Raw genomic sequence first — 25,316 nt, forward strand, 5'->3', positions numbered from 1 at the left:
ATTTATCACACCACTAAGTTTAAAGGGACAGCATTTTTCAAATGGTGCTGACATGAAGACATGCATATGCACTCACTCACATGCAAAGAACAGGTTTCCACAGTTCCCATCAACCAAATTCACTCACAAGGCATTGATCTGTCCAAGGTTATAGGAGACATTTGGTCAAGATGCCATGCAGAGGGACTGCACCAGGGACCATGAAGTGCAGGTATAGACATATACCCACACCTATTTTAATGACTAAGGTTATCTCTACAGATTTTCTATAAAGATTATAGCCATCACTGATTTATGAAGTTTCCTTCCCAAATACATCTAATGTAAATAAGTGTGATCTAAGATGAGAAAATAGGCAATGGGTGTCTCTGCATATTTCAGGAGTTCTTGCTCCTTCTATTAAGCACCACATCCAATCAACCATCCACACATTCATTGCTTAAATAGCTACTAAATATAGTGGTGTAAAGGGTAAAGACCTCTTCAGTCATGAATGACCATAGGATTGCATCTTGAAAGTTCCCTTTGAAGGAACAAGTCCAAGCAAGGTTTATAGAAGACCAGCAGTCACCCAAGTATACCAGCTTCCCCTGACATCGCAACTCATTTCTACATCTGAGTGAATTGCAATAACATGAAATAAAATGTCTTGTTCAAAAACACTATGCATAGCCCAGTCCAGGAATCGTGCTCAGCACCTCGTGATTTTGAGCCTAATGCTCTAACCACTGAGCCACGTGCCTTCACAGTGTTGTAGCACTATTGGATAAACCCATTCTACCTATTAAACACATTTCTGGCATATTAAAAAATACATACATTATAAAAGATGATTTAATAGTAACTGATATCAAGGTAGGATATAGTATTGACTTATAAAGCATTTAATATACTTTGTAGAATATTATGGTTGCATAATGAAATAGTGTCCCGACAAGTAGTTACTATTTTAATGACGCTAGTCTTGATTCTTGGAATTTTATAGATATCCTTTACGCCAGCATTTTGCAAACATGATGCCAAAGGACATTGAAATGTCACCTTTTGAATGTAGGGAAGCCATGGAATGGTCATGTTTATAACAGACAATAAATCGTCAGTTTTAAACAAACAAAATTCTATAAAATTTAGAACATTAGTAAATTTGAATTTGTACAATATTATGACATTGTTGTTCTAAGTTCAATTTATGGCAAAGTGTTTGATTATGTACAAATGATATTAAGTTAAAATTTTAATGGAAAACTTTACAAAAGAAAATCAAAGGACCCAACCACTACAATCATTTCTGATTATATCATCATCATTTAATGTCGGTTGTCCATGCTGGCATGGGTTAGACTATTTGACCAGGGCTCGCAAGCTGAAGAGCTGCACCAGACTGATCTGGCAGGGTTTCTACAGCTGGATGCCCTTCCTAATGCCAACCACTCCGAGAGTGTAATGTGTGCTTTTACATGCCACCAGCACAGGTGCCAGTTGTGTGGCACCAGTATCTGCCACAACTACAATTTCCCTCGGTTTGACGTCTTAAGCACAGCATATTGTCAAAGTGTCTTGGTTATTTCTCATTGCCTCCGTGCCACATTTTTCTATGTGTCACTAGTATGGGTGCCAGTTAGGTGACACCAGCATCTCCCATTCCAAGTTGTGATTTAGTGTTCTGAAACTGTTGAAACTTGACTAAATATTTTTAAAATGTGGTATAGATAACAGTATGACACGTCTGCCATTTAAAACCACTTTAACAAGGAGGCCCTAAGTGGCCACTTGGCCTGCTGAAAATAGCAACCAAATTTCCCTTAAATCACATCCTAGCACATAGAATAACAGTATTAGATATACTGTCAAACAAAAACAAAATGAGCATAGCCAGTGTGCTTTTGGTTATAAGTGTGCCCATCCAGAACTCACTTTGGAGCTAAACAATAACTTGATTTTACAATAGACAACTATCTATTGTAAACAGTGATGACATCTTCAGTAAACTATCTGTTAACAAAAAAAAACAAAAAACTCTTGAAAGTCTGTCACTGACAACATTGCACATTGCAAGCCAACAAAAGAGCATCTATGCAATCTCATCTTTCTAGAGAAAAAAAAAAGTAACTTCCTGCAAATCACAACCATTAAAGATACAAATACAATAAGCTTTGATAACTCAGAAAAATGGGATGGTCATAACTGGAATGCTTTTTGTCTGCTTAAACATCAATAACACTGCATTTTAAAATAGATATTTCCCAACCTTCTGAATTCAATAAATTAACTGGGACTTCAGTTACAATGACGAAGATCCAATTGATCCAATCAGCAAAAGCCTACTTGTGAAATTCACATGCAAGTGGCTGAGCACTCCACAGACATGCATACCCTTAGTGTAGTTCTCGGAGATTCAGTGTGACACAATGTGACAAGGCTGGCCCTTTGAATTACAAGTACAACTTATTTTTGCCAGCAGAGAGGACTGGAGCAATGTGAAATAAAGTATCTTGCTCAAGGATACAGTGTGCCACTGGGTATCAAACTCATGACCTTACCATCATGAGCCAATTATCCTAACCACTAAGCCAGATGCCTTCACTCAAATTATAAGGGGTCCTAAAATTCAATTTAATATCTAAACCATATATATTAGAAACAAAGGTATTATTAATACCGAGAGGTAATATTTACCCCCACTTAAACATAGATGGTCTATTAGTACAAACTTTACTGCAGTAGTTACAATGAAAGAAACTCATATTGGCTTTCATCTTAAATCGGCTTTGGCATTTTGCACAAAAAAAATGTGAGAGTTTCTCTCATGGTAACCACTGCAGTAAAATTTTGTTCCAACAGAATATCCATGTTTAAGAGGGGATATTGCTTCTCAATATCTAAATCATGTCATAGCCCCAGCAAAGATTATAAAAATTGCTTTGTTTAAATTTCTCAGCTAATTAAACAGATAAAAAACAAAATAAAGATCAGACATTCTTAGAGTAAATTTACAAGAAATGTAGCAGAAAACACTTAAAAAACTCAACAATTTAATAAAATCAGTTAAATATAGCAAGAAACAATATATCTATAATGTATGTTTCTAAAAGAAAGCAAAACAATTGAATTGTGAGCTATGTTGAAGAGAACTGCACTGTGAGGAAGACAAAATTGTACTCATTTGTACTCCCCATGTACAACCAGACCAAAATCTAACAATTTAAATAGATTCTTGTCCTAGTTAGTTGTTAAACCAAAACTTAAAAAATACATTATACATACAGTAAGTATATGTATATAAATTCATTTAATGATTACACACTAACCCTTGACCTTTATTTTCATTTCCTTTATAGCTACATATAACATATACAAGTGTTATGTTTGCAAATGGTTTTAGTCATATTTTCACATTTAAGATGGAGAGCTAGCAGAATTGTTAGCACACCAGACAAAATGCTTAGTGGCATTTTGTTTGTCTTTACATTCTGAGTTCAAATTCCACTGAGGTTGACTTTGCCTTTCATCCTTTCGGAGTCAAAATAAGTACCAGTTGAACAGTGGGGTCAATGAAATCAACAAGACCCCATCCCTCTAATTTCAGGACTTGTGCATATATAGAAAGGTTATTTTTAGGTTTCTTCAAATTTAAAATCTCAGAAACAAAGAAACAGTAAACTCAAATCCCAGCAACAGAATTGCTTTCTAATTTGAGGAACAGGAATGTTGAGTGAAGGTGGTAGAGCACATTCAAGAAAAGGCCATCTATTATATAGAAGCCTATATCCTCTAACATTTCCAAACATCACGTCCTGTCTAGTTTCTCAACAGGATTGTTAAAGATAATGTATTAAGACAATCATATAAAATAAGAAATTTATGCATTTATCTGTGTACGTACATCCATATATACTGAGAGACATAACACTGTTGGAGAGAAAGCCAAAATTGAGATTCATATTTTTTTTTCCAATGTTGTAATATTTCTTCTAAAAGAAGTATCTAGCTACCTATCTATCACTGATTTTTACCTTGAGCTCTCACCCAGTGCACAAGTAAACAAGACAATTCACAGACACTTTCCTCCATTCAATCATCCCAGGAAAATAGTTGAATGATTATTTAACTAGTCATTTTTATATCCATCAATCACTCAAAAACTAAATTCACTCTAAAGAGACTGTGTTTGACAGTAAAGTAAAGAGGATGTTAAAAAAAAAGTATTTTGATCTATAAAAGGTTTCTTTTATTTCGTTCGTTCATTCGTTCGTGTGTGTGTGTATATATATATATATATATTAAGTGGGAGATAATAAGAAAAACCAAATTGTATAGAATTGGGAATAGACTATGTTGTGTACCCATGAATTCATGGAGATATATTATGGGCAAAAACTAAACTACTTAATGTACAGGATGAAAGAAAAATTAAATGTAAACACAAACTGAAGTGGCTAATTAATAAAATCTAACCTTCAAGCAAATAAACAAATTGTTAGAAATTACTATTAGATACTATTATTTAAATTTAACTTACTATTTGAGTTGGGGAGCAATGGTTGGGTGCTGGTAGGAGGGTGGGTGAATATAAATGAAAGAAAGGAAGAATTCTTCCCATAATGAATTTATTTCCTGTCCCACTGTCAGTGATATGCTAATAACATAATAGTTTAAATGAAACAGTTGGTATGAGTATAAATATTTTCACAGACCATTGCACTGTAAATTCTAACTAGCTGAATGTCTTAAGACAATAAAATGAATAAATTAAATAAGTAAATTTTAATGACTTTTTGATAAGATTATACTTAGATTTTCCTAATGTATTTTCTTTTGATTTTAGCATCTGACCCCTAAACCCCTGACTGTTATCTCTTTAGATTCTCTTTAAATTCATAGCTGATTTCAACAGCAATAAATTAGCTGTTTTACTGGCCAAAGAATAATATTCTCCTCTAGTTCCTAGATGCCTGTAAATTAAAACCAGACTTGCCGTCTACTAATTCTTCTGTATAACTAGAACCCTCTTTTTATTTTTATTTTTTCCTTCTTTCCCTATTTCTTTCTCTTTTCTCTTTTTTCTGTTTCTTCTTCTTATTCTCTTTTTCCTTTTCTCTTCTCTTTTAGTCCCCTTCCCCCCCTTTTTTTGCTCCCTCCTCCTTTATTTTCTCTCTTTTCTTCTATTCCCTTCCCTTTCTATTCTTTGCCTCTCTAGAAAGCCCTTCAGCCTTTAAAAGTTAAATAGCTACAGCCTCTTGTAAATAGCAGTAATGTGATTAATGTGGCAAATACCTAATCATATAACTAGAATTGATACCTACCTCATTGTGTTCAACCATTGATAAATTTATCGCCTGTGAATATGAAATTCCTCTTCATTTCTCTGGAAACTTACATCTACACCATTGGAAATTGTGCATCTATACAAAGGATTAATTCACCCTCTCTGTAATGCTAATAAGCAGGAATTGAGACCCACCTCGTTGTGATTAACAATGGATAAATTTGTCTTCTGTGAGTATGTAATCCCTCATCATATCTCTGGAAATTCATATGTGCTCTATGGATTAGGTCACCTTCTCTGTGATGCTATTAGAACTTTTTTAAAATTCTGTGATAAGACTGTACATCATCTTTAAAGAACTTTATTGAACTTTGGAAATCTGTTTATGTTACTTAATTATCTACATTACTTCATGAGTATAGCCTCAACTACTAGGATGTCTAGAGAACTCACATGTATTTTAGCTGATGAGTACGGGACACGTTTATATGCTGTAATTTTTACAACTTTTAATAAAGCCTGTCCTTGTATGAAACGATTGTACTAAAAACCTATCCATTCTTGTTGCTTCTTTCTCGCTTATAATCACCCCACATTACTGTATTGTTAAAACAGTATAGTTTTTTTGGTGCATCTAAGTTAGGTACCATATTCAAGTAAATTCATTTAAATTAACTTGAATCTTTATTGCTTTTTGTATATATATATATATATATATATATATATATATATATAAATAAATATATATAAATATATATATAAATATATATATTTCTCCATGAAGCAAAGTAATAGCTATTAACAATCATAAAACAACTGGTCATGCACTAGTAACTATAAACAATAATAGACTAGTGAAAGACATGATTTACCTGTATGCATAGTAAAGTAGAAACTAACAATTTAATAAAATACATTCAGAAATTCAGTTGTCAAAAACAATTTCTTACACTGGCACAAGCTCAGGAATATTTAGGGAAGTAAGTTGGGGCAGAGACGATCAAATAAATTTACAGCATATTGCTAATAACTGTTTTTTTATAGATTTAGTGGCATGAAAGCAGAGTTGACTGATGAAACTTGACATAAGAATGCTAAATGCTTTGTCATCCTTTCTGAACCTGTCACATGAGTACCAATCCACCTGCCAACTGATGGGCCAATTAGATGTTTCATGTAAATATTTACTACCCGATAGGCTGGTCCTGCAACTCCAGCTCTATCAACTTCGTCGTCATGTCCTGTTTTGTCAAATTTACAGTTGTCATGTCAACTTTGTCATCACGTCCTGTTTCGAATTTATGGTCATCGCACCAAGCTCCACCACCTCGCTAGTTCTTTCTTCCAGTTCAGACGACGACTCAGAGAGTGAATATTTTCCTAGTTCAGAATCAGATGATTCCATAGCAATGATGATATTCTAATGAATCAGGCGGGTAGCAGGGAACGGCCCTGGGCAACAGAATATTATATGGTGAACAAGAAGCAATTTCATCTGACTGCATGGATTTACTGGTATGCCTGCCATAAAGGAAAACCTTGAACCTGTAAGTTCACCATTGGAAATCCTCCACAAGTTTTTGACGAACAAAATGTTCCAATATAAAGTGGATGAAATGAATGACTGCTGAAAACCATCCCCAGCATGTCAGACCCAGCTATGGCGATGATCGATTTCCAAGCACAGGGGGGGGGGATCAAAGTTCTGTTTGCCTGCTGATACTGATGGGCAACGTGAAGAAACTAACACTGGCATCATATTGGAATCTGAACCCAGCCACATTGACACCCTTCTTTCCAGAAACGATGCCACGTGATCAATAAATCTACATTTCAACTCAGGCGAGAACCAGAATGACAAGCTACACAAAATATGTCCTAGAGTTGGCAAAGTAGCAGAAAATTTCAGAACAGTGTATGTCCCCAACTCAGTACATTTGTACAGACAAGAGTTTGTGGAAATTCAAGGGAAGGCACTGATTCAAACAATACAACCCAACCCAACAAGCCTGCATTGGAGTCAAGGTTTATAAAGTATGCCAGTCAGCTGGCAGAGCCTGTGGGTAGATGTGGAATTACAAAATCTACAGTGGTCAGGATAGATTGAATCTTCCAGCATCTACTCTAGCATCAATTGATGCCATGATGTTGCTGAATGAAAACTTGTCTGACAACAGCTACAGGAAAAAACATGCAGTCTGATTTTCACAAGATAAAACTTTGAAAGGAGGAAACAGCATCCCGATGCACCGAGAGTAGCATTCTCGCTCTAGTGTGGTGCGACAAGAAAAATGTCTGCATGTTATCTGCAATGCATTCTACAAGCATGAAGGACACTAGGGAACAAGATGTGGATGGTAATGCCATAATGAAACCAAGTGTAGATGTTTCATACAATGAAGGGATGGGCAGGGTCAATCGCTCAGATCAGCTGGTGACAACACACAAATGGGGGAGGAAATTTGTGAAATGGTAAAAAAAAGTTTTCTTGTATATAGTTGATGTTTGTCATGAACTCACATCTGATTTGGCAGATGCTTGACGGTGTGGAAGATGGACTGACATTTAGGATAGAAACATCAGACCTGACAAAGTACAGAATGTGTGGACATCCCCACACCAGACTCTCTCCTCACTGCATGGTGAAGGGATGTGGACATTTTCCACGACTTTCCCCCCACCACCAAGAAGACAAATGCTTCAAAGAGATGTGCAAGCTACCATTGTTCACAGTATGATATACCATTGTGTGTGGTACCCTGTTTTGAACTACCAAACCAAAGTCAATTTTTGAATTCACGTGATTGTAGATACATGAAGTTGATCTTGCTTGTGCTGTTGAGTGATCTCATTCAGGAACAACACTGCATGAGGGTCCTGCACAGGGATAGAGTCGAGATCAATAAACCACACTTGCACTAAAGCAGTTCACATAAATATACATTGAAAATTATCTCGCACTGAGTGCTGACCTCCATCAGCATGATTACCATTGCTGCGCACAGGCAACCGAATGAATCACTGCCGTAAACTGGTTAAAGCAGTTGATGTCAATATACAAGGAATCGTTGCCCTGCACTGATTGCTTATCTCAGCTGAGATGATTACCATCAATGCAACCTAGTTGCTTGATGAAAAAAAATCCATTGTCATGGGGTTAAACAATCCTATCATTCACCTACAAAGTAGATCCAGCCTCTTACAATTGAAAAAAAAAAACAAAACAGATTGGATCGCAAATTGGATAAAATTTAATTCAGGTTGGAACACTCTACCCTTCCTAATATGTCAAGATTGCCAAACTCTTTAGACATAATTGAATAGTTATTTCCTAGATTTAAAAATATCAAAGAGATATAGAAATATTTCTTAATATACAACAAATACAAAGAAATCTAAAATTATATGGACCATAATTTTCTTCAGGTGAAAATGAAATAACTTTTAATCAAGAGAAACTGAGAGTGAATCTCTTATAATAAGTACATTTCACAATTTCAATGAAAGACTTCAATACTGAACTTACCTGGTGTGCAAAGACCTTGAGGGAGTTTACATACATAACGAACATTACCAGTTTTAGGAAAGAGTATTTCCATCACACCATACTTCCTCTGTGGATCTTCTGCATACGGATTGGCAATTATTACTATACCTCGTTTAAAGTCCATACCTCTGCGTGGCATCAGATTGAGCCCCAGTTCTAAATGACGGTTTTTGAGCATATAATACAGACGAACAGAGTGTAGAGTCTTTTGGACGTTTTCATAACTTAAAAGAGACAGATCAGAATCAATTTTATCACAGAAATAGTAGGAGTTGATATTGGCAAAGCGAACATGGTTCAAGATGACATCTAAAGAGCCTACTCGTTCATTTATGTTATGCTTAAGCCAAGCCATACATGCCTCATAAACCACTTCTTCCTGACTTATGCAAATGTTATCATCACTAATAATTTCAACAACTTTGTCAGCAGGAAGATTCAAAAATTCATTTTCACGATAGAGACGAGAGAATTCCTGATTAATAATAGTTTTCGAAACATTTGATAGCGCCATACATCCATGAGCAAGAGCAAAAAAGTAGACACCAATGCAGTTGCTAACATCCACATGGTTCTTCATAAATGAAGCACAACCTGTCTTTAATGACACCAGCTGAAATATATTTGCTGCCGATAGTAACTCCTGAACTGTATCTTTAGAAAGCATAACTGATCCAGTGTAAATGTAGTCCAATACCAACTGAGCTGTTTGAGAATCAATTGATCGTAAAGTGATCTTTTCTTGATTCTTTTCAGCCATGTCATTGGTAAACATTGCCATAAAGTAAGGGCTTGAAATAGCAAGAACATTTTTATGGCAAGGAAATTCTTTACGTCCAGCACATAATATGACATCAGTGAATAGATTTTTTTCATACAATTTGGCAAAGCCTGTGAGCATTGTCCGTGAACGTTCAGTTTCATCGCAGAATCTTTCAACAACTGGTGGTCCATCCTTCTCTGCCGATTCTGGACAAACTTCAGTTGCTGTCTCTACTTCACTTTCAAAGAGCATCATAAACTGAAAATAAAATTTAAAAAATGTACTAAATTAGAATTTTTAAGCAAAATATTTCACAGTATATTCTGACCAAATCATTAAAAAAATTTTAAATAAAGCAAATTCACAAGAGCAATTTTATTTATGATTGCAAGAAATAAATTGGATTAGAATAACACACAGACATAAAATTGTTGAGAAACTATATTCATTTATAAATAAAACCAATAAAATGAGAAATCGCATACACCCAAATGCAGATGTCTAAATATTTTAAACACAGTACTCTATTTAGCTATACTGTGAAAGAAAAAAAAAATAACTGCCAGAATTGAATTTATATTTACTGATATCTGTACAATATACTGCATTAAAAAGATAAACATAAACTGTTGCACCCTAGTTTACTAACAGCTAAAAGGAAACTAAGGGAAATGTGAATTTTTATAAGAAAATGGAGATATAGCATTAATATAATTTATCCACAAAAATTCAACATATTCTCTTCCAGCTGTTTCATCTAAGCCTAAAAGATTAAAATAGCAACAATTAAATCATTATATAAACACAACACCTAATAACCTAATGGTATTTCTTTTCTACCCCTCTGATGAGAATTTGCCTAATATAATGATTTAATTGTTGCTATTTTAATCTTTTAGGCTTAATTGAAACAGCTGTAAGAGAATATGTTGAATTTTTGCAGATAATAAATTATATTAATGCTATATCTCCATTTTCTTTTGAATATTTATAAACCAAGATTTATATTTAGACCTATTTTATAATTCACAAAAATATTAGGTAATGAACCAGTAATTCATTAGGTATTACTATCCCTTAATGAGGCTATTTTAACCTCTACTTGTGTGTGTGGGGGGGGGGTAATCATTGTTTAATATCCAATTTTCATGCTGGTATGAACCGGATGGTTTGACCTGGAACTGCCCAGACTGCAATTATCTGTTGTGGCATGGTTTCTACAGCTGGACACCCTTCCTAATATGCCAACCACTTAAGTGTGCTGAGTGCTTCTTACATGCCACTGGCATGGGTGCCCTTATGTGACACCAACAATGACATGCAGGCACACAGCTACTGCTGGATCATATTCACATAATATTTATATAATATGTAAATGTGAAACACTCAGCAATTGACAGAAACAATTGTCATTTGAATTAAAGCCTCTTCATCCCACTTGTATAACTATTTTTTGTATGAATTCTGTATACACTAACAGATTTCTACATATATATATCCAGTAAAAGGAGAATTCCTGCTGTATTATAGCATATGATAGCCAACACCCACAGTGGAGCTTAGGAAAGCATGTTATAAGGTCATTACCCACATGTATATGTGGGTGTAGTCAAGTTTATTGGATCAATTTATATACTGAAGGGAAAAGAATATATATACATATATACGACAGGCTTCTTTCAGTTTCCGTCTACCAAATCCACTCACAAGGCATTGGTCGGCCCAGGTCTAAAGCAGAAGACACTTGCCTAAGGTGCCACGCAGTGGGACCGAACCCGGAACCATGTGGTTGGTTAGCAAGCTACTTACCACACAGCCACTTCTGTGCCTATTGTTTATTTGTAGAATGACATTGTAGGGTAGATGTAAGAGACCAGATTCTGACAGTGTGAACATAAGAGGGAGAATGAATGCTAAAGGATCAAGATATTAAACTGAAGATTATATCAAATAATGTAGAAGGATATGCCTATCTCATAAATAAAAAAAAATAAATAAATGGGGCCCAGGATCGAATATGCGTGCATACACACACAGTGCCCAACATGTGAATTTGTTACTTCACATTTATAAAAGTTGATATGGATAAAAACCAAAATTCCGTTAGAGAAAAAGTAATGGAAACACTAAGCATTGGCAATAATAACAGTAGGAAGACAAATGTTGGATAATGAAGACAATGATAGAAGAAAAAGGAAACATTTTGTAAACATAAGAGGGGAAGAAAAGGATTTCCGACACAGAAGTTTAACAAAACAGTGTTGCAACCTTTATTTTGAGCAGTGGTATCTCATTGTACCTGATAGGAAATGATCTACACAGATCAACATAAACAGAACACTGTCGGCTTTGTTAAATTTTATCTAGTTCCCCCAACTGCTGTAGTAGAACAAGAGACTATTGAAAAACAGTACAAGGATTCAGGTGTATAGAAGACTAGATAGCATACAGATGGATATAAAGTAAGCTAAGAAATTTGCAGATATAGCTGAAAGGGTCTTGTACCAAACTGTTTAATGAGAGATTTTTTTTCTTACATTATTTGACCATTAGTTACCAAGAAAACATTTTGCATGAAACACAGAAATGGGGAGAGTTGTTTTCTTAAATGGACACAGTGTGCAATTTGTAAGTTACTAGCCTTCAGTACAGACGACACCTAAGCACAAGACAATTTCAAATGGTCAAGGAAAAAACTTTTTTTTTTGGCAATATTTTATATGTGTAAAGCCTATTTTGTTAGGTGTAACAAATGGTCAATTTTGTAGTGTTTCAGACCTAGCTAAATTCAAAGCTACAAGCCACAGGAACTTGAGTTTTGGCACATTTGTAGTTAGTATGGAGGTAGATAAATCATGAGATCAAATAAATCATGAGAGTTTGGACATGACATCCTTTCAATAAAATTTTAATAGACTATTAAAAATGGCTACAAATGGCAGAATTTCACATCAGAATGCCCACATAAATTGGATTTTCTGTTTTGATAGGGATTTTTCCATTTTTCTGACCCCAACCTTGGAAAGGAATGAGGGTTTTTTTTTATGAAAAAAAATCCTTTGGAAGATTTGTGATTTTTCTCACCCCTCTGGACCAATTTAGGCCAGTGTTTTTTTAGGCACTAGACACTTAAAAAGCAGTGGAAGAAACCTTTATAGTAGGGAAAAAATTCTGAAAATATTTTGAGATGAAAAGGCATGTGATTTAAGGGAGGTTTAGCTGTTTCTATTGCACATCCCATGATGACCTGGTAACACGCTAGAAACGGCAGCTAAATCTCCCTTAAATCCCATACCTTTGTGTCTCAAAATATTTTCATAATTTTTTTCTCATCATAAAGGATTCTTCCATTGCTGTTTAAGAGTCTAGTGCCAAAGCAATTGGCCTCAATCAGTTCGGGAGGGGGGGTTAATTGTAAAATTTTGAAAATTGTTCTATAAAAAGCTTCCCCTTCTTCATTTCCAGGGCTGCAGTGACAACAAAATGTAAAAATCGTCGAAAATGGAGAAAATCTAACTTATGTGGGCGTCCTGATCCAAAACTCAGCCCTACAAATTAATGAAATTAGATTGCTATCTATATTGAGACATGGTTATACTACGATGTTATGTGTAGGGGTCCCTGTTTTGAAACATTTGTTGGGGTATAAAACTGAATCTAAGTTTGGAGCTTTACAATAAATTTAATAAGTATCCTTGGAGAGCTCTGTTGAAGGGGTGACAGTTTGACCATGCAGAAACATTTTCTGGTACATCATTTTCATCACAAAATAACTGTTTTCATTGAAAGTTCTGGTTGAGAACTTTGTTCTCGCATAGTTTTAATCAAAATCTGACACCTATGTTGACAGTGTCTCTCAAACAACCTGGTATTTCTAAAAATTTATACCTCTTTCCCACCCACCCCTTTCGACTGCTTGAACGGTGGCCCTCGATCTAGTTCAATGCGCTTGAGCGTTATAACTCCAGTAGTGCTGATAATCATACAAGCATGAATGAATTTTTTTAGATGAATTTTGATATAAATCTCGATGGTGATAGATCAGACAATCGTTACGAAATATAAGAGTGAAAATCAGCACTTGTGAAAATGTAAACATTACGCGACTGTATTCAAAATCGAGAGAAAAAATTTTTAAAAAAAGAAAAAACATCACATCGGACTTTAATAGCCAACAAATTAATATTCATTGCACATAATTTTCATTGACAAAAACAGACCAATATTTCTCAAGGAAACACGAAATTCATTTGTACAAGAATATGTGCGAGGTAAAATTCGTACGTCGCTCGGTATGAATGAGAGAATAAACATTATTAATATGATTCCATGCTAGTTTTTGGCTTCTGGCGACCCTGTTTAAGTCAGTCTAGTATGAATTCTCGTAGAAACATGTTTCCTTACCAATCAATTTGTCCATTTCTTGAAATTCTGGATCAAAATCGATATCTGAAGCCTTGAAGTGGTCTTCTGTATGATCTCTCGCCAATACATCAGTTTGACGAGTAGAGTCAATGTGTTCGCATACAAAAAGTGTCAGTATACCACCCACTTTTTGAATTTTGCACTGTTTTTGCCAAGTCGTGGCCAGAATCGGCGATGACCAGGAGTTAGCAATAAATTTTCTTATCTTGAAGAAATGTTTTGTTTATTTTTTTTTTCGAAGTGAAAATTAACGATAAAATTTTCACTTTTCTATTTCGTAACGATTATCTGACCTACCCTCATCAAGTTTTATATCAAAATAAAGCTAAAGAATTCCTCTACATGCATATATGATTTTTAAAACATTATGGCGCTCGAGTGTATTGATCTAGAACAAGTGCTACCGTTCAACAGACAAGAAAGAAAAAACAAAAATAAACTGGGACAAACTTTGAAAATGCATGAAAATATCAGGGTGTTTAAAGGACCCTGACGTGATATGTAGCAGTCGGGTTTTAATTAGAACTATATGAAAAGAAAGTTCTCATCTAAAGCTTTCAAATGATATATAATTTTCCATGGAAAAAAGTTTGACATGAAAATGATAAAGCAAAACATTGTTTTTTCGTGTTCAAATTGTGCTGGTATTCCATTGTACGGCGCTCTATAGTGATACTAAATGCCAGCTGATGACATAGGGTTGAAAGGTCAGTATTATAAACTATGTAATATACAAAGTGTAGCTATGAGAAGACAATGTCAGGTGTGTATTAATGTAAATTGGTCTAACATCCCATAAAGATAGAATGGATAAAATTTTGCATATTTCTATTCTATGAATTTCTAAACAAAATAAATAAAATCTTTGTAATATAAAGTTATAAATTTGAAAATGTTTATAAAAGAATTTGATTTCATTCTTTGGTGTATGGTGAGAGTTAAGTCATAAATGATTTGAAATAGTTTTCCAAAAAAGAATTTCCACAAATTGAATCTTTAAGCTGTTTTGGAGGGGTAAATACACACGGAATATTCGACCGTATGAAACAATTCGTTTGCATCAGGAGTCTGTGCGACGGTCATTTCTTCCTGTAAGATATTAGGAATGTAAATGAATCGAGATGGCTTACGACAAAAAATCGAAACCGGGTCGAGAATTCAACTTACCGGGAACTGTATTCTATAGTATGCGTCGACGAGTTAAAACAGAATATATTAGGAAAATAAGCACCAAGTCATCTCTCTATTTCCGTCTTCTTTTAACACTGAAAATCTAACAATTCACCGTCTAATTCCCTACACAGTATACAATAGATGTATCGAAATTAAGAACTTAGTTTTAGTTCCAGGGCGGACAATGGAAGACATAAAAACAAGGAAATTAGACGGGAAACTGGAGGAAGGGTTATGACAGCATAAACATATTAATGGGAAAATAAACAGGAAGAAAGATGAAGACAAATAGCGAGTGTCTTTAAAAGGGAGATTCCACATTAGAGACTCTAAAATAATAATTAAAGCAGAAATATATGGAAAGAAAGAAAGGGGAAGATTTATTAACACCAAGAATCTGCGTAAATATATTCATATTTACATTGGCTACGAGTCACCAAAGAATGCAAATGGTTGCATACATTCTCAATTAAAAAGTATAATTTATTGTTGTGTCACAGATATAATTGATCTCTATAATTAAATTTGAACCAAGGAAATTTCAAGAAAAAACAGTAGAATACACATACATAAACACTACTTTGCTAAATACCGGGAGACATGTGAAAGAAAGACTATTTCCTATATTCATAGTTTATTTTCGAGAGACTTTAAAATGTAGTTTCTACATAAAACATTCGGTGTGCAGATAACAATAAAGAGGCGAAACAAAAAGAACTTGCAATTTTCCGAATACAACACAGCAACTTAATGAATGGCAAGAATGCTGACTTCCTAAACTCGTCTATAAACAATAAATGAGCAGCACAAAATATCGAATAAATTGTGAACCCTTGAAGGCAGAGCAATTTTTTTCTTTTACTTACACAGGTAAAAAATCGGAAATTCTTACGCAAGAAATTGAAATGTGTAGCTTTCATGCCTTTACCAAGGATATATGATCTGCAAGCAAAGAGAAATGGTTCGAAAGAGAAATAACCGAATAGAACAGCAAATTAAAATATATAAACAGCAGACAGAACCAAAACAGAATGTAATATACCTTTCTAAATAAAATCTTATTGACAAAAGGAAGAAGCTTAATAAACTAACAGGTTTTTTATAGCACTGATTTCTTATAGTAGCACAAGGTTTCAGCTTAACAAATCCGTGGTGTTCATGCCTTTCCTCAAAAGCATAAACAGGGGAAAAAGAGGACCCGACAACAATAAGTGACTCTTCGGAGAATACATTTTCCACACGTTCGGCTCTTCGAACGAATCCACGCGGAAAACAAAAGGGGAAAGTGGGGGAAATTAAAGTGAAACACTAAAAAGGTGGGTAGAAAATTATTATAATGACGATGAATGAAATGAATTGTCAAATGTGTGATTGCAACTTACCGTGTTTAAAACAGCGAACGACGCGAACCTTGTACGTGGAAATTAATGGTAGCAATAGGACAGGGCGAACGTCATCGCGGCTTTCATTTAAATTACACGGAGAAACTATTACAACCAGAAAAGAAAAACGAAAACACCAAGAAGCTTATTCATTTGTTACATTAAGGTGAACGAGTACGAACCAGAACGAAGTGTTAAGCGATGGCTGAGCCACTGAAACGTAGTGTGATACTGCTCCATTATATGCGAATTCTGCTTCTGTCGCGCACCTGCCTTCGCATTGATGGCTCCGCGCCAAAGTAGTGCCTCATTACTCAAGGGAAACTACTCACACCGACAACAATTCTCCCGGCTTGATTTATTTTTTTACACTTCTACAACTAGGTTTCCAGTCTTTCATGTAATGGGTCAGAAGTTCAAATACTCTGCATGTGTTTCTTTGGAATTTTATTCTATATGCTGCGAAATCTGTTCTGCACCAATACTGCTAGAAAAGTTGAATAGACAAGCATTTGTTCAGTGGAAGTTTTTCTTAGATGAGCATTAGATTAATTAGCTGAAACCATTCCACAGCAAAGAATGCAAGCTACTCCCCAATTCTTTATTCCCCTGTGTCAATATATAGCCTTCAATTGATAAATGCTTTTCATTGTGAAAGGTCAAACAATTTAATCTATTAATCGTTTTAGGGCTCGAGATAAATTTGTACGTATCGGCGAATCGAGGTCGAGTGCAAGTTTCGATTCTCGACTGAAACTTTTTCACTCCATGTTGCTCCATTTACCATTTTTATTGTGTATACTGCGAGGTTGATATGCAGTTTACAAGACTGATATAAATTATTCATCTCAGAAATTATACAACTGTATTTCCACTTTCTCTTTCCTATAAAATGCCTTTTGCTGGCATCAAAAATATAAGTTATACAGTGGCTCGGGAACGAAATTTGCTTTCTGGGTGCAAACTCGGGTCCAAAACTTTTACCAAGAAGGTACCGTCCATAATGTTTTCCTTGATGTAAACACTTTGTGGTCATTCTATTATTATCATTATCATTATCATTATTATTATTATTATTATTATTATTATTATTATTATTATCATTATTATAGCTTTACATCAATCAAATCAAATACATCTAATAATGGAAAAGTAATGTTTTAAATCAGTCCAAAAATTATTTTACGCACGTTCGATTTCGGGATGAAGTTTTCTAGGAGAATATTCAAGGTCGCTTTCGTTGTACAAGTTTTTATGTCAATGCATTACCGTGCAATGCGTCATTGTCTTACGGAACACGGCCTTCAAACGGCCAAGTACGCCGAACATTCTCTTCTTTGATGCAGCAGCCACAGATGAAGACAGAATAAGTTGCATTAGCATCAATGCTTGTGTCATGCTAGAATGAATAACAGCATCAGAAACTCTCCATTTTCTAACAACGTCATCCAATGATTTAGGCAAAGTTTCCTTTTCCATCCACAGGCCGGCAAGGTGTTTCAATTATGATGACAGAGAGGCATGGCAAAAGAAGGAGACAGGTATGCATTTGCGAACTCAAACGTGTCAGAATTCACTTCTGATAACAGCAAAATCCTCTCGTTAAATGCACATGTGCATTCCCTCTCGCTGAAAACGGCGATCAGTTCACCTTTGACGACATCAATAATGCCGAAAGATAGAACACCTTTTTCGGCGGTTGTTACATGTTTGAATGCAGTGGTATATTCTTAGAACGAGAAGAGTCGGGCATTTTCAATAGGTCAGCAGAGGATACTTCGACGAAGTAGTTTTCGAAAACTTCCTCGTTTCTCATTTTTGAAAGAGAGTTCTTCAATTTTTCCATCAGCTTCAAGCAGTCACCGGCTGTTGTGCCTGGATGCTGTCAGCTTTGTGCCACTAATTCACACACTCCAAATACTTCCCCAGCAATCTTATTACCGAACAAAGTGGAAGCTTTGCCAAATTGTTTCACTGTGACAGTGACCTTTGTTGTTGTTCCGTCATTCAGAAGCTTCAGCAAGAAATCCTGAATCTTTTTATAGTTGCTTTCAGCCCGTATCAGTGCTAAAGTTCTAATGCGCCAACGAATTGGACCCTCAGTTTGCAGCATGGCGACATTCTCACCACTAAGGCTTGCCCATGACGCTTTTCCATTTTATGATTTTTTTAGAAGAACGGCACATTGGTGAACAAAGTTCAGTGCATCAACAACAATGGCAATTGCAGAGCTAGCTTCTTGGAGGGCAAGGTCGCGAGGAAGGTTTCTGCAGTATACAAAATATGTACCAGGAAACAAGCCATTTAATCTCTTTTGTACACCTGAAATGTTCCTGCTCATGGTACTTGCACTATCAAAGGAAATGCAGCATAACTTTGAGTCCAACGAAATGTTTAGGCGGCAAAAGGACATCCAGAAGAGCAATCGGGGATGAGATGGGAATATAAAAGCCGAGAAAATTTTCATAAACATAACAGACAATTGTTGGTTTTTATTCCATGCCAGAAAAAAGAAAAGAAGGGGTGATAGATGAATAAGGAAGGAAGAGGTGATGTCATATATTTTCATAGCTCCTATGGTTGCCGAGATAATCTACTATAATAACATTCTTACATTATTTACATTATTTATATTTGACGAATATTTGTCCTCATCTTGTTTGTTGTTAACACAACGTTTCGGCTGATATACCTTCCAGCCTTCATCAGGTGTCTTGAATTATCATTCCAAAGGTATTTTTTGATGTTATTTTTTATTAAAGTCACTGCCTGGAATCGAACTCGCGCTCTTAACCACTACGCCATATGCCCGTAGGCATATGGCGTAGTGGTGTGTGTGTGTAGTAGTAGTAGTAGTAGTAGTAGTAGAAGAAGTAACGACCCGAAGCCTTCAAAGGGATGTTTAGCATCCAAGTTCCTGAGGAAAAGCCTAATTTGTGATTTCAAAAGGTTTATATTTTCCTCAAAGTTACGAGGGGAAAATTCTGATCTTGTGAATCTTGTGAGTTTTCCGAAGTCCTCTCCCCAACCTATCGAAAAAGATTTTTCCCCACAGATTTCTTTATAATCGTAATCTATACCGTTTGAAAGGTATTTATATAGAATTTCATTGAAAGAAACCTATTTTCCTAAAAGTTATGAGGGAAAAACATCGGATCTTGTGAATTTTCCGAAGGCCTCTCCCCACTCCCTTATTACTCTCCGCACATTTTTGTTTTCAGATTCGGTTTCTACACCTTTTTTTTTTACAACCGTTGCACTTTTTTTTTTCTGGATTTCGTTTTCGGATAATAATGTCAACATTAACCCAATGCAGAACTGTTGAAACAGTGGGGGATGGAGAGCATAAGCCTTGACTTTATTTATTGCTGTGATAAACGATTTGTACTCAACGATTTGTTAAGTTGCTTAGGTTATTTACAACGTATGTAAACACACTAGGTATAACTTTTTCAATGAACTAATGAAGCAGCCTTCCATCTATTGCTCACAAACGAAATACTGACTTCTTTTTTGTATTTGTTTCTAGTTGTCTTACAAATACTATTACAAGCTACTGACGTGATAGCTGTGCACTCGGAGCAACCTATCTGGTATACTACTTAGGTACGTAGGCACATGTTAGTATTGCGAATAGGGCAGTTCGCCAGTGTACAGGGTTGGCTGTTGTCACTGTATCTCTTGTGTATCCGGACGATCTTGTTATATACGTAGCTTATCTTAGCCCCAATGGGGAAGACCGACTTGTAAAGGACGAAGAGGTCCCGGCAAGCCGATGTTCGATAGAACACCTTGTCAACTTTACCCTCGTCCGTGGTGTTTAACCGAAATACGTCGCAGCGACCACGACTAATAGTTGGAGGTTGCTGCTACTGCTAACTCAAACGTCGAGCAGTTTAAAATAAAACGACGCAATCAATGTAAATACACATTCCTTGCTTGCTTCGACGAAGGTCAGCTTGCTGGTTTGTTCCGAAGGACATTCGGGCCGGGGCTTTTGGATAACTTCCAAAAGTCTCTGGCTTAGCAACGTTACCGAGGAGCCTTATCAGTTCGAGATAAACTCACCAAGCATGGCTCTTCATGCTAGCTCACTTGCCCAAAAATGCGAGCAGAGCAGTAAAACTGTTCTGCACGCTATTGTGCAATGTCCGAAACTATCGGAGTTGTGTGTTTATGTTGAACAGTTGCTGTCTTCCGAGTCAATTATAAAGATTGTTCCACCACCCTCTCTGAAAAGGGAAAGGAAGGTCTGTTTTCTCGCTGTAGCTGCGATTGCAAAAGAGGTTGTACGGAAGTCTCGCATGAAAGAAGTGACAGGCGACTTCATCTCCAGGGTCGGTAAGCTTCTTAGTTTCCCAACTCAAGAGAAAAATAAGGCAAGGGAGGTGGTACTTGCCACTAAGTATATACGAGAAAAGATGGAAGAAAGTGACATATATGTTGAGAGTGGATGTGCCATCTTAAGGGGAGGCATAAGGGTTCAGTAGTGGAATGTGGACTGTGAGGTCATACCCGGGTATTATTTGATTCTTTCACTAAGAAATAAAAACTCGGATTTTTTGCGGGGAATCAAGTACCCTGACCTCATAATATGCTGCAAACCCCTTATTTTTGTTCGGAAAAAAGGGGGTGGACCGGATCCCCTCCCCATCATGGAATCATTGAATTTTTTGTTCGTTGAATGAATTCCGGTGACCTCATAATATGCTACAAAACCCTTTTTGGGTCCGGAAAACGGGGTGGGGTGAGAGGGAAGCCTCGGAAATTTCACCCCTACACCCATTGATCTTTACACCCGCACGATTTTCACTAAGAGAAAAAACTCGGATTTTTTGCGTGGAATCAAGTAGACTCACCTCTAAATATGCTGCAAACCCCTTATTTTTGTTCGAAAAAAAAGGGGGGGTGGAAAACCGGACCTTCCCCCTATCTCGGAATCATTGAATTTTTTTTTTTTTTTGTAATGAATTCCGGTGACCTAATATGTTACAAAACCCGTTTTGGGTTCGGATAACGAGGTGGGGTGCAAATATTTTTGCTATTTCTTTCGTTACCCATTATTTTAGAGATGGAACTGGAGACAGTCAACCCCCACCCCAACCCCCTAAACTGACCTTTCCGATTTTTTTTTCACCGGAATCCTATGTTTTCGATGACGGAGATTCCGAATATGCATAAAACACGTTTTCAAAATTCGATGCCAGTGCCTGCGGCACGTAAAGAGTACCATTCGAGCGTGATCGATGCCAGTACCATCTGACTGGTCCCTGAACCAGTGGAACTTGAAAAGCACCCAGTATACTCTCGGAGTGGTTGGTGTTAGGAAGGGCATCCAGCTGTAGAAACCTTGCCAGAACAGACTGGAGCCTGATTGCAGCCTCCTGGCTTACCAGTCCTCAGTCAAACCATCCAACCCATGCCAGCATGGAAAGCAGACGTTAAATGATGATGATCAGGATATACATAATTATGCTATTTGTTACACCATTCAAAGTTTAGGAAAACTTCGTCACTCACTCTCTCACTCCCCCTCTATCTCCCCTCCTTCTCTCTCCCTCTCTCTCTCTCTCTCTCTCTCTCTCTCCCTCTCTCTCTCTCTCTCTCTCTCTCTCTCTCTCTCCCTCTCTCTCTCTCCACACAAACATGAAATTCATTTCGGCGCCAAAAATCGCAAAGGGAAAATGCTTTAGTTTTTCAAATCTATTCTACAATCTGGGATTATTATATATATTATATCCAGTGATTTTAAGGGGTAGGAAAAAGATATTTTGTTTTAATATTATATTTTTACTTCGTTTCACACACACACATGCAAAAACTCTAATGTGTTTCTTTTTTTTTAGATGAATTTATCGTTCGTTGTCTCTCCACACACTTCGTTACAACTAACTTCTATAACCTCTGCATTTTCACTTATTCATTTCAAACTTATTCATTTCAAAATCTAGGTAATCAAATAGTCTTTATTGCTCATTAAAGTGGAAGGCAGTTGGTTTGGCACAATTATTAGGATCACTCTAAGTTTAAACTCCAAATGCTACAAGGTTAACTTTGCCCTTTATGCTTTCAGGATTGATAAAAATAAAGTACCAGACAATTTCTTGGGTATATAATATAATTGACTATTCCTTTACACGCAAATTTCTGACCTTGTTCAAGCAAAACAAAATGCAGAAATTACTGATGAATCTTGCTAAATCTATCCACATTATGACTGATTACGCTTCTATAATGATGCAAAGATATATAAAGATATTTCACAATGATTACTAACAGTTACCTGGTTTTTGTTCTGGTCTGCAAGATACTCAACTGTATTCATAAGGCATCTATTGTAATATCTATGTGTCAGATCACAATTTCAGTGGTTAGGGCAGCAGACTCGCAGTCATAGGATCGTGGTTTCGATTCCAAGACTGGGCATTGTGAGTGTTTATTGAGTGGAAACACCTAAAGTTCCACGAGGCTCCAACAGGGGGTGGTGGTGAACCCTGCTGTACTCTTTCACCACAACTTTCTCTCACTCTTTCTTCCTGTTTCTGTTGTACCTGTATTTCAAAGGGTCAGCCTTGTCACACTCTGTGTCATACTGAATCTCCTCGAGAACTACGTTAAGGGTACATGTGTCTGTGGAGTGCCAGCCACTTGCACATTAATAAAGGAGCTGCGATGTCACTGGTGCCTAGCTGTATCGGCCCCTTTGCCTTTCCCTTGTATATCATCAGTGGCATGGAGAGGAGAGGCCGGTATGCATGGGCGACTGCTGGTCTTCCATAAACAACCTTACCTAGACTTGTGCCTCGGAGGGTAACTTTCTAGGTGCAATCCCATGGTCATTCATGACCAAAGAGGGTCACAACAACAACAACAAGTCACCACTCCTCAATAAAAAAATTCCAACTTGTCATTGCTCTGATGTTTCCTGTTCTCTGGAACAGACATTTCTGGTGATTATTAGCTTCATATCCTTTGACTCAGACTCTCCAAAGCCAAATTTTCCAGTGAGTGTTCTAAATTATATTTGGTATTTCTGTTTTCCAACACAATTGCATTTTTCACCTTAACTCTTGTTATCAAATTTAAACCACATCGAATGGTCTTTATATTTCTGTCTTTCGCTTATTTCATTCTTTGGACTATGACCATACAGGGCCATTGACTTGAAGGATTTAGTTTAACAAATCGCCTCCAGGACTTATTTTTAAGCTTGGTATGTATTCTATCAGTATCTTTCTACTGAACAGCTAAGCTATGGGGATATAAACAAACTAACACTGGTTGTCAGTGTTTGGGAACAAACACAAAGACACAAATACACTCACATGCATTCATTCATTCATACATACTTAATGGCTGTCCACTTGTGACTGAGAAAAACCATTACTGACCTTTAGGAACATAGTGCACTCAAGGCTACCTTATACTTTATACTTGCAGCTCCGTTGGTGACTAGTGAGTCCTGCTCTTGACAAACATATATGATTGCAGACTAAGCTTTTCCCATTCATTACATTAGCAGTGCATTTTCGAGCAGCACACTTAAATTCTTCATGAAGAATACATGCTCTTTCAAAAGTATCGACTTCCCCCTTTACCTATTCCCTCCATTCATGGTGATGCTCTCCCAGTTAGCCTCCCACATTTTACAGGCCTTTAATGAGGACTTTACACAGCCCTTAAGTCACAGTCTTGGCTTCTGCCGGTGTTGCTTTCCACCAACAAGTTCCCCATATAGTATCTGTTGAGGGATTCTGTTATCATTCATTCTGGAGTTTTTAAGGTCCAGCCAACATTCAGAATGTGTCTCAGACATCTTTGATGGAAGCATTCAAGGACCTTTACGTGACGTTTGTAAAGGGTCCATGACTCACATGAGTAAAGGTCCTGTGATTTGGTGGTGATCACATCACACAATCCCTTCATGAACTTATTAGTGTAATCTGGGGGATAGTGCAATGCCTAAGAATTGGAAGGATGCAATTATTTTTCCTCTTTATAAAGGAAACAGAGCCAGAGTAGAGTGTGGAAACTACAGAGGTATTGCGCTACTATCAGCTGCTGGCAAGGTTGTGGCAAGTATTCTTCTTACTTGCCTGAATAGGTATCTTGTAAATGATGTCCTATCTGAATCTCAATGTGGTTTCCAACCTGGAAGAGGAACGATGGATATGATTTTCACACTGAGACAGATGCAGAAGAAGTGATATGAGCAGAATATGGATCTTGTCCAGGTATTCGTTGATTTAACCAAGGTCTTTGATACTGTGAATAGGGCCTCCCTATGGAAAATATTTGGCAAACTTGGATGCCCCGTATCAGTTTGTAACAATAATCAAATCATTTCATAATGGGATGGAAGCTTGGGTCAATGTTTGTGGTAGCATGGTCACACACACATTGCACACACAACAGGGCTCTTTCAGTTTCCATCTCGCAAATCCACTCACAAGGTTATGATTGGCCCAGGGCTATAATAGAAGACACTTGCCTGAGGTGATACACTGTAGAACTGGAGCCAGAACCATATAGTTGAAAAGCAAGCTTCTCACCACAAAATCAAACCTGCACCTAATACAGTTTTACAAATAATCTGAAATTATGCCAAAAGGCAATTTGGTGATAATTATATGTTTTTAAATGCAATATATTTTCACACTTTGATAGAAATGAAATGGAAAGATAATCACAGGTTTAAAGAATTGCTGTATTTTCTCAACCATTATGTTATTTCTTAGCAACAGCCATCTATAAAAGTAA

At 36.5% G+C, this 25,316-nt stretch overlaps 2 protein-coding genes across 5 annotated transcripts in view; one reads left to right on the top strand and one right to left on the bottom strand.

Annotated features, from left to right (window-relative positions):
• LOC115209133 (kelch-like protein diablo) overlaps window positions 1-16,850 on the bottom strand; it is a 48,540-nt gene extending 31,690 nt beyond the window's left edge. Inside the window, exons 1-3 of one of the 3 annotated variants that reach the window (XM_029777279.2) lie at window positions 16,557-16,850; window positions 16,041-16,116; window positions 8,793-9,834 (exon numbers count right to left, since the gene is read on the bottom strand). In XM_029777279.2, coding sequence (XP_029633139.1) covers window positions 8,793-9,834; window positions 16,041-16,094 — 1,096 coding nt within the window. In that variant the 5' untranslated portion in view covers window positions 16,095-16,116; window positions 16,557-16,850. Of the gene's footprint in view, window positions 1-8,792; window positions 9,835-13,980; window positions 14,060-16,040; window positions 16,117-16,556 lie in introns of those variants that run through there. The other 2 variants (XM_029777280.2, XM_029777282.2) reach the window with 2 other exon arrangements.
• LOC115209623 (cilia- and flagella-associated protein 300-like) overlaps window positions 15,635-25,316 on the top strand; it is a 281,205-nt gene continuing 271,523 nt past the window's right edge. The window contains exon 1 of one of the 2 annotated variants that reach the window (XM_029778075.2): window positions 15,635-16,490. Coding sequence is in view for 1 of the 2 variants with exons in the window: in XM_036501588.1 (XP_036357481.1) it covers window positions 18,062-18,097 (36 nt within the window). In the remaining variant the exon portion in view is untranslated. Of the gene's footprint in view, window positions 16,491-17,861; window positions 18,098-25,316 lie in introns of those variants that run through there. The other variant, XM_036501588.1, reaches the window with a different exon arrangement.

Source organism: Octopus sinensis, linkage group LG3 (genome assembly GCF_006345805.1).
Source record: "Octopus sinensis linkage group LG3, ASM634580v1, whole genome shotgun sequence".
In the NCBI taxonomy this organism is placed as follows: Eukaryota; Metazoa; Mollusca; class Cephalopoda; order Octopoda; family Octopodidae; genus Octopus; species Octopus sinensis.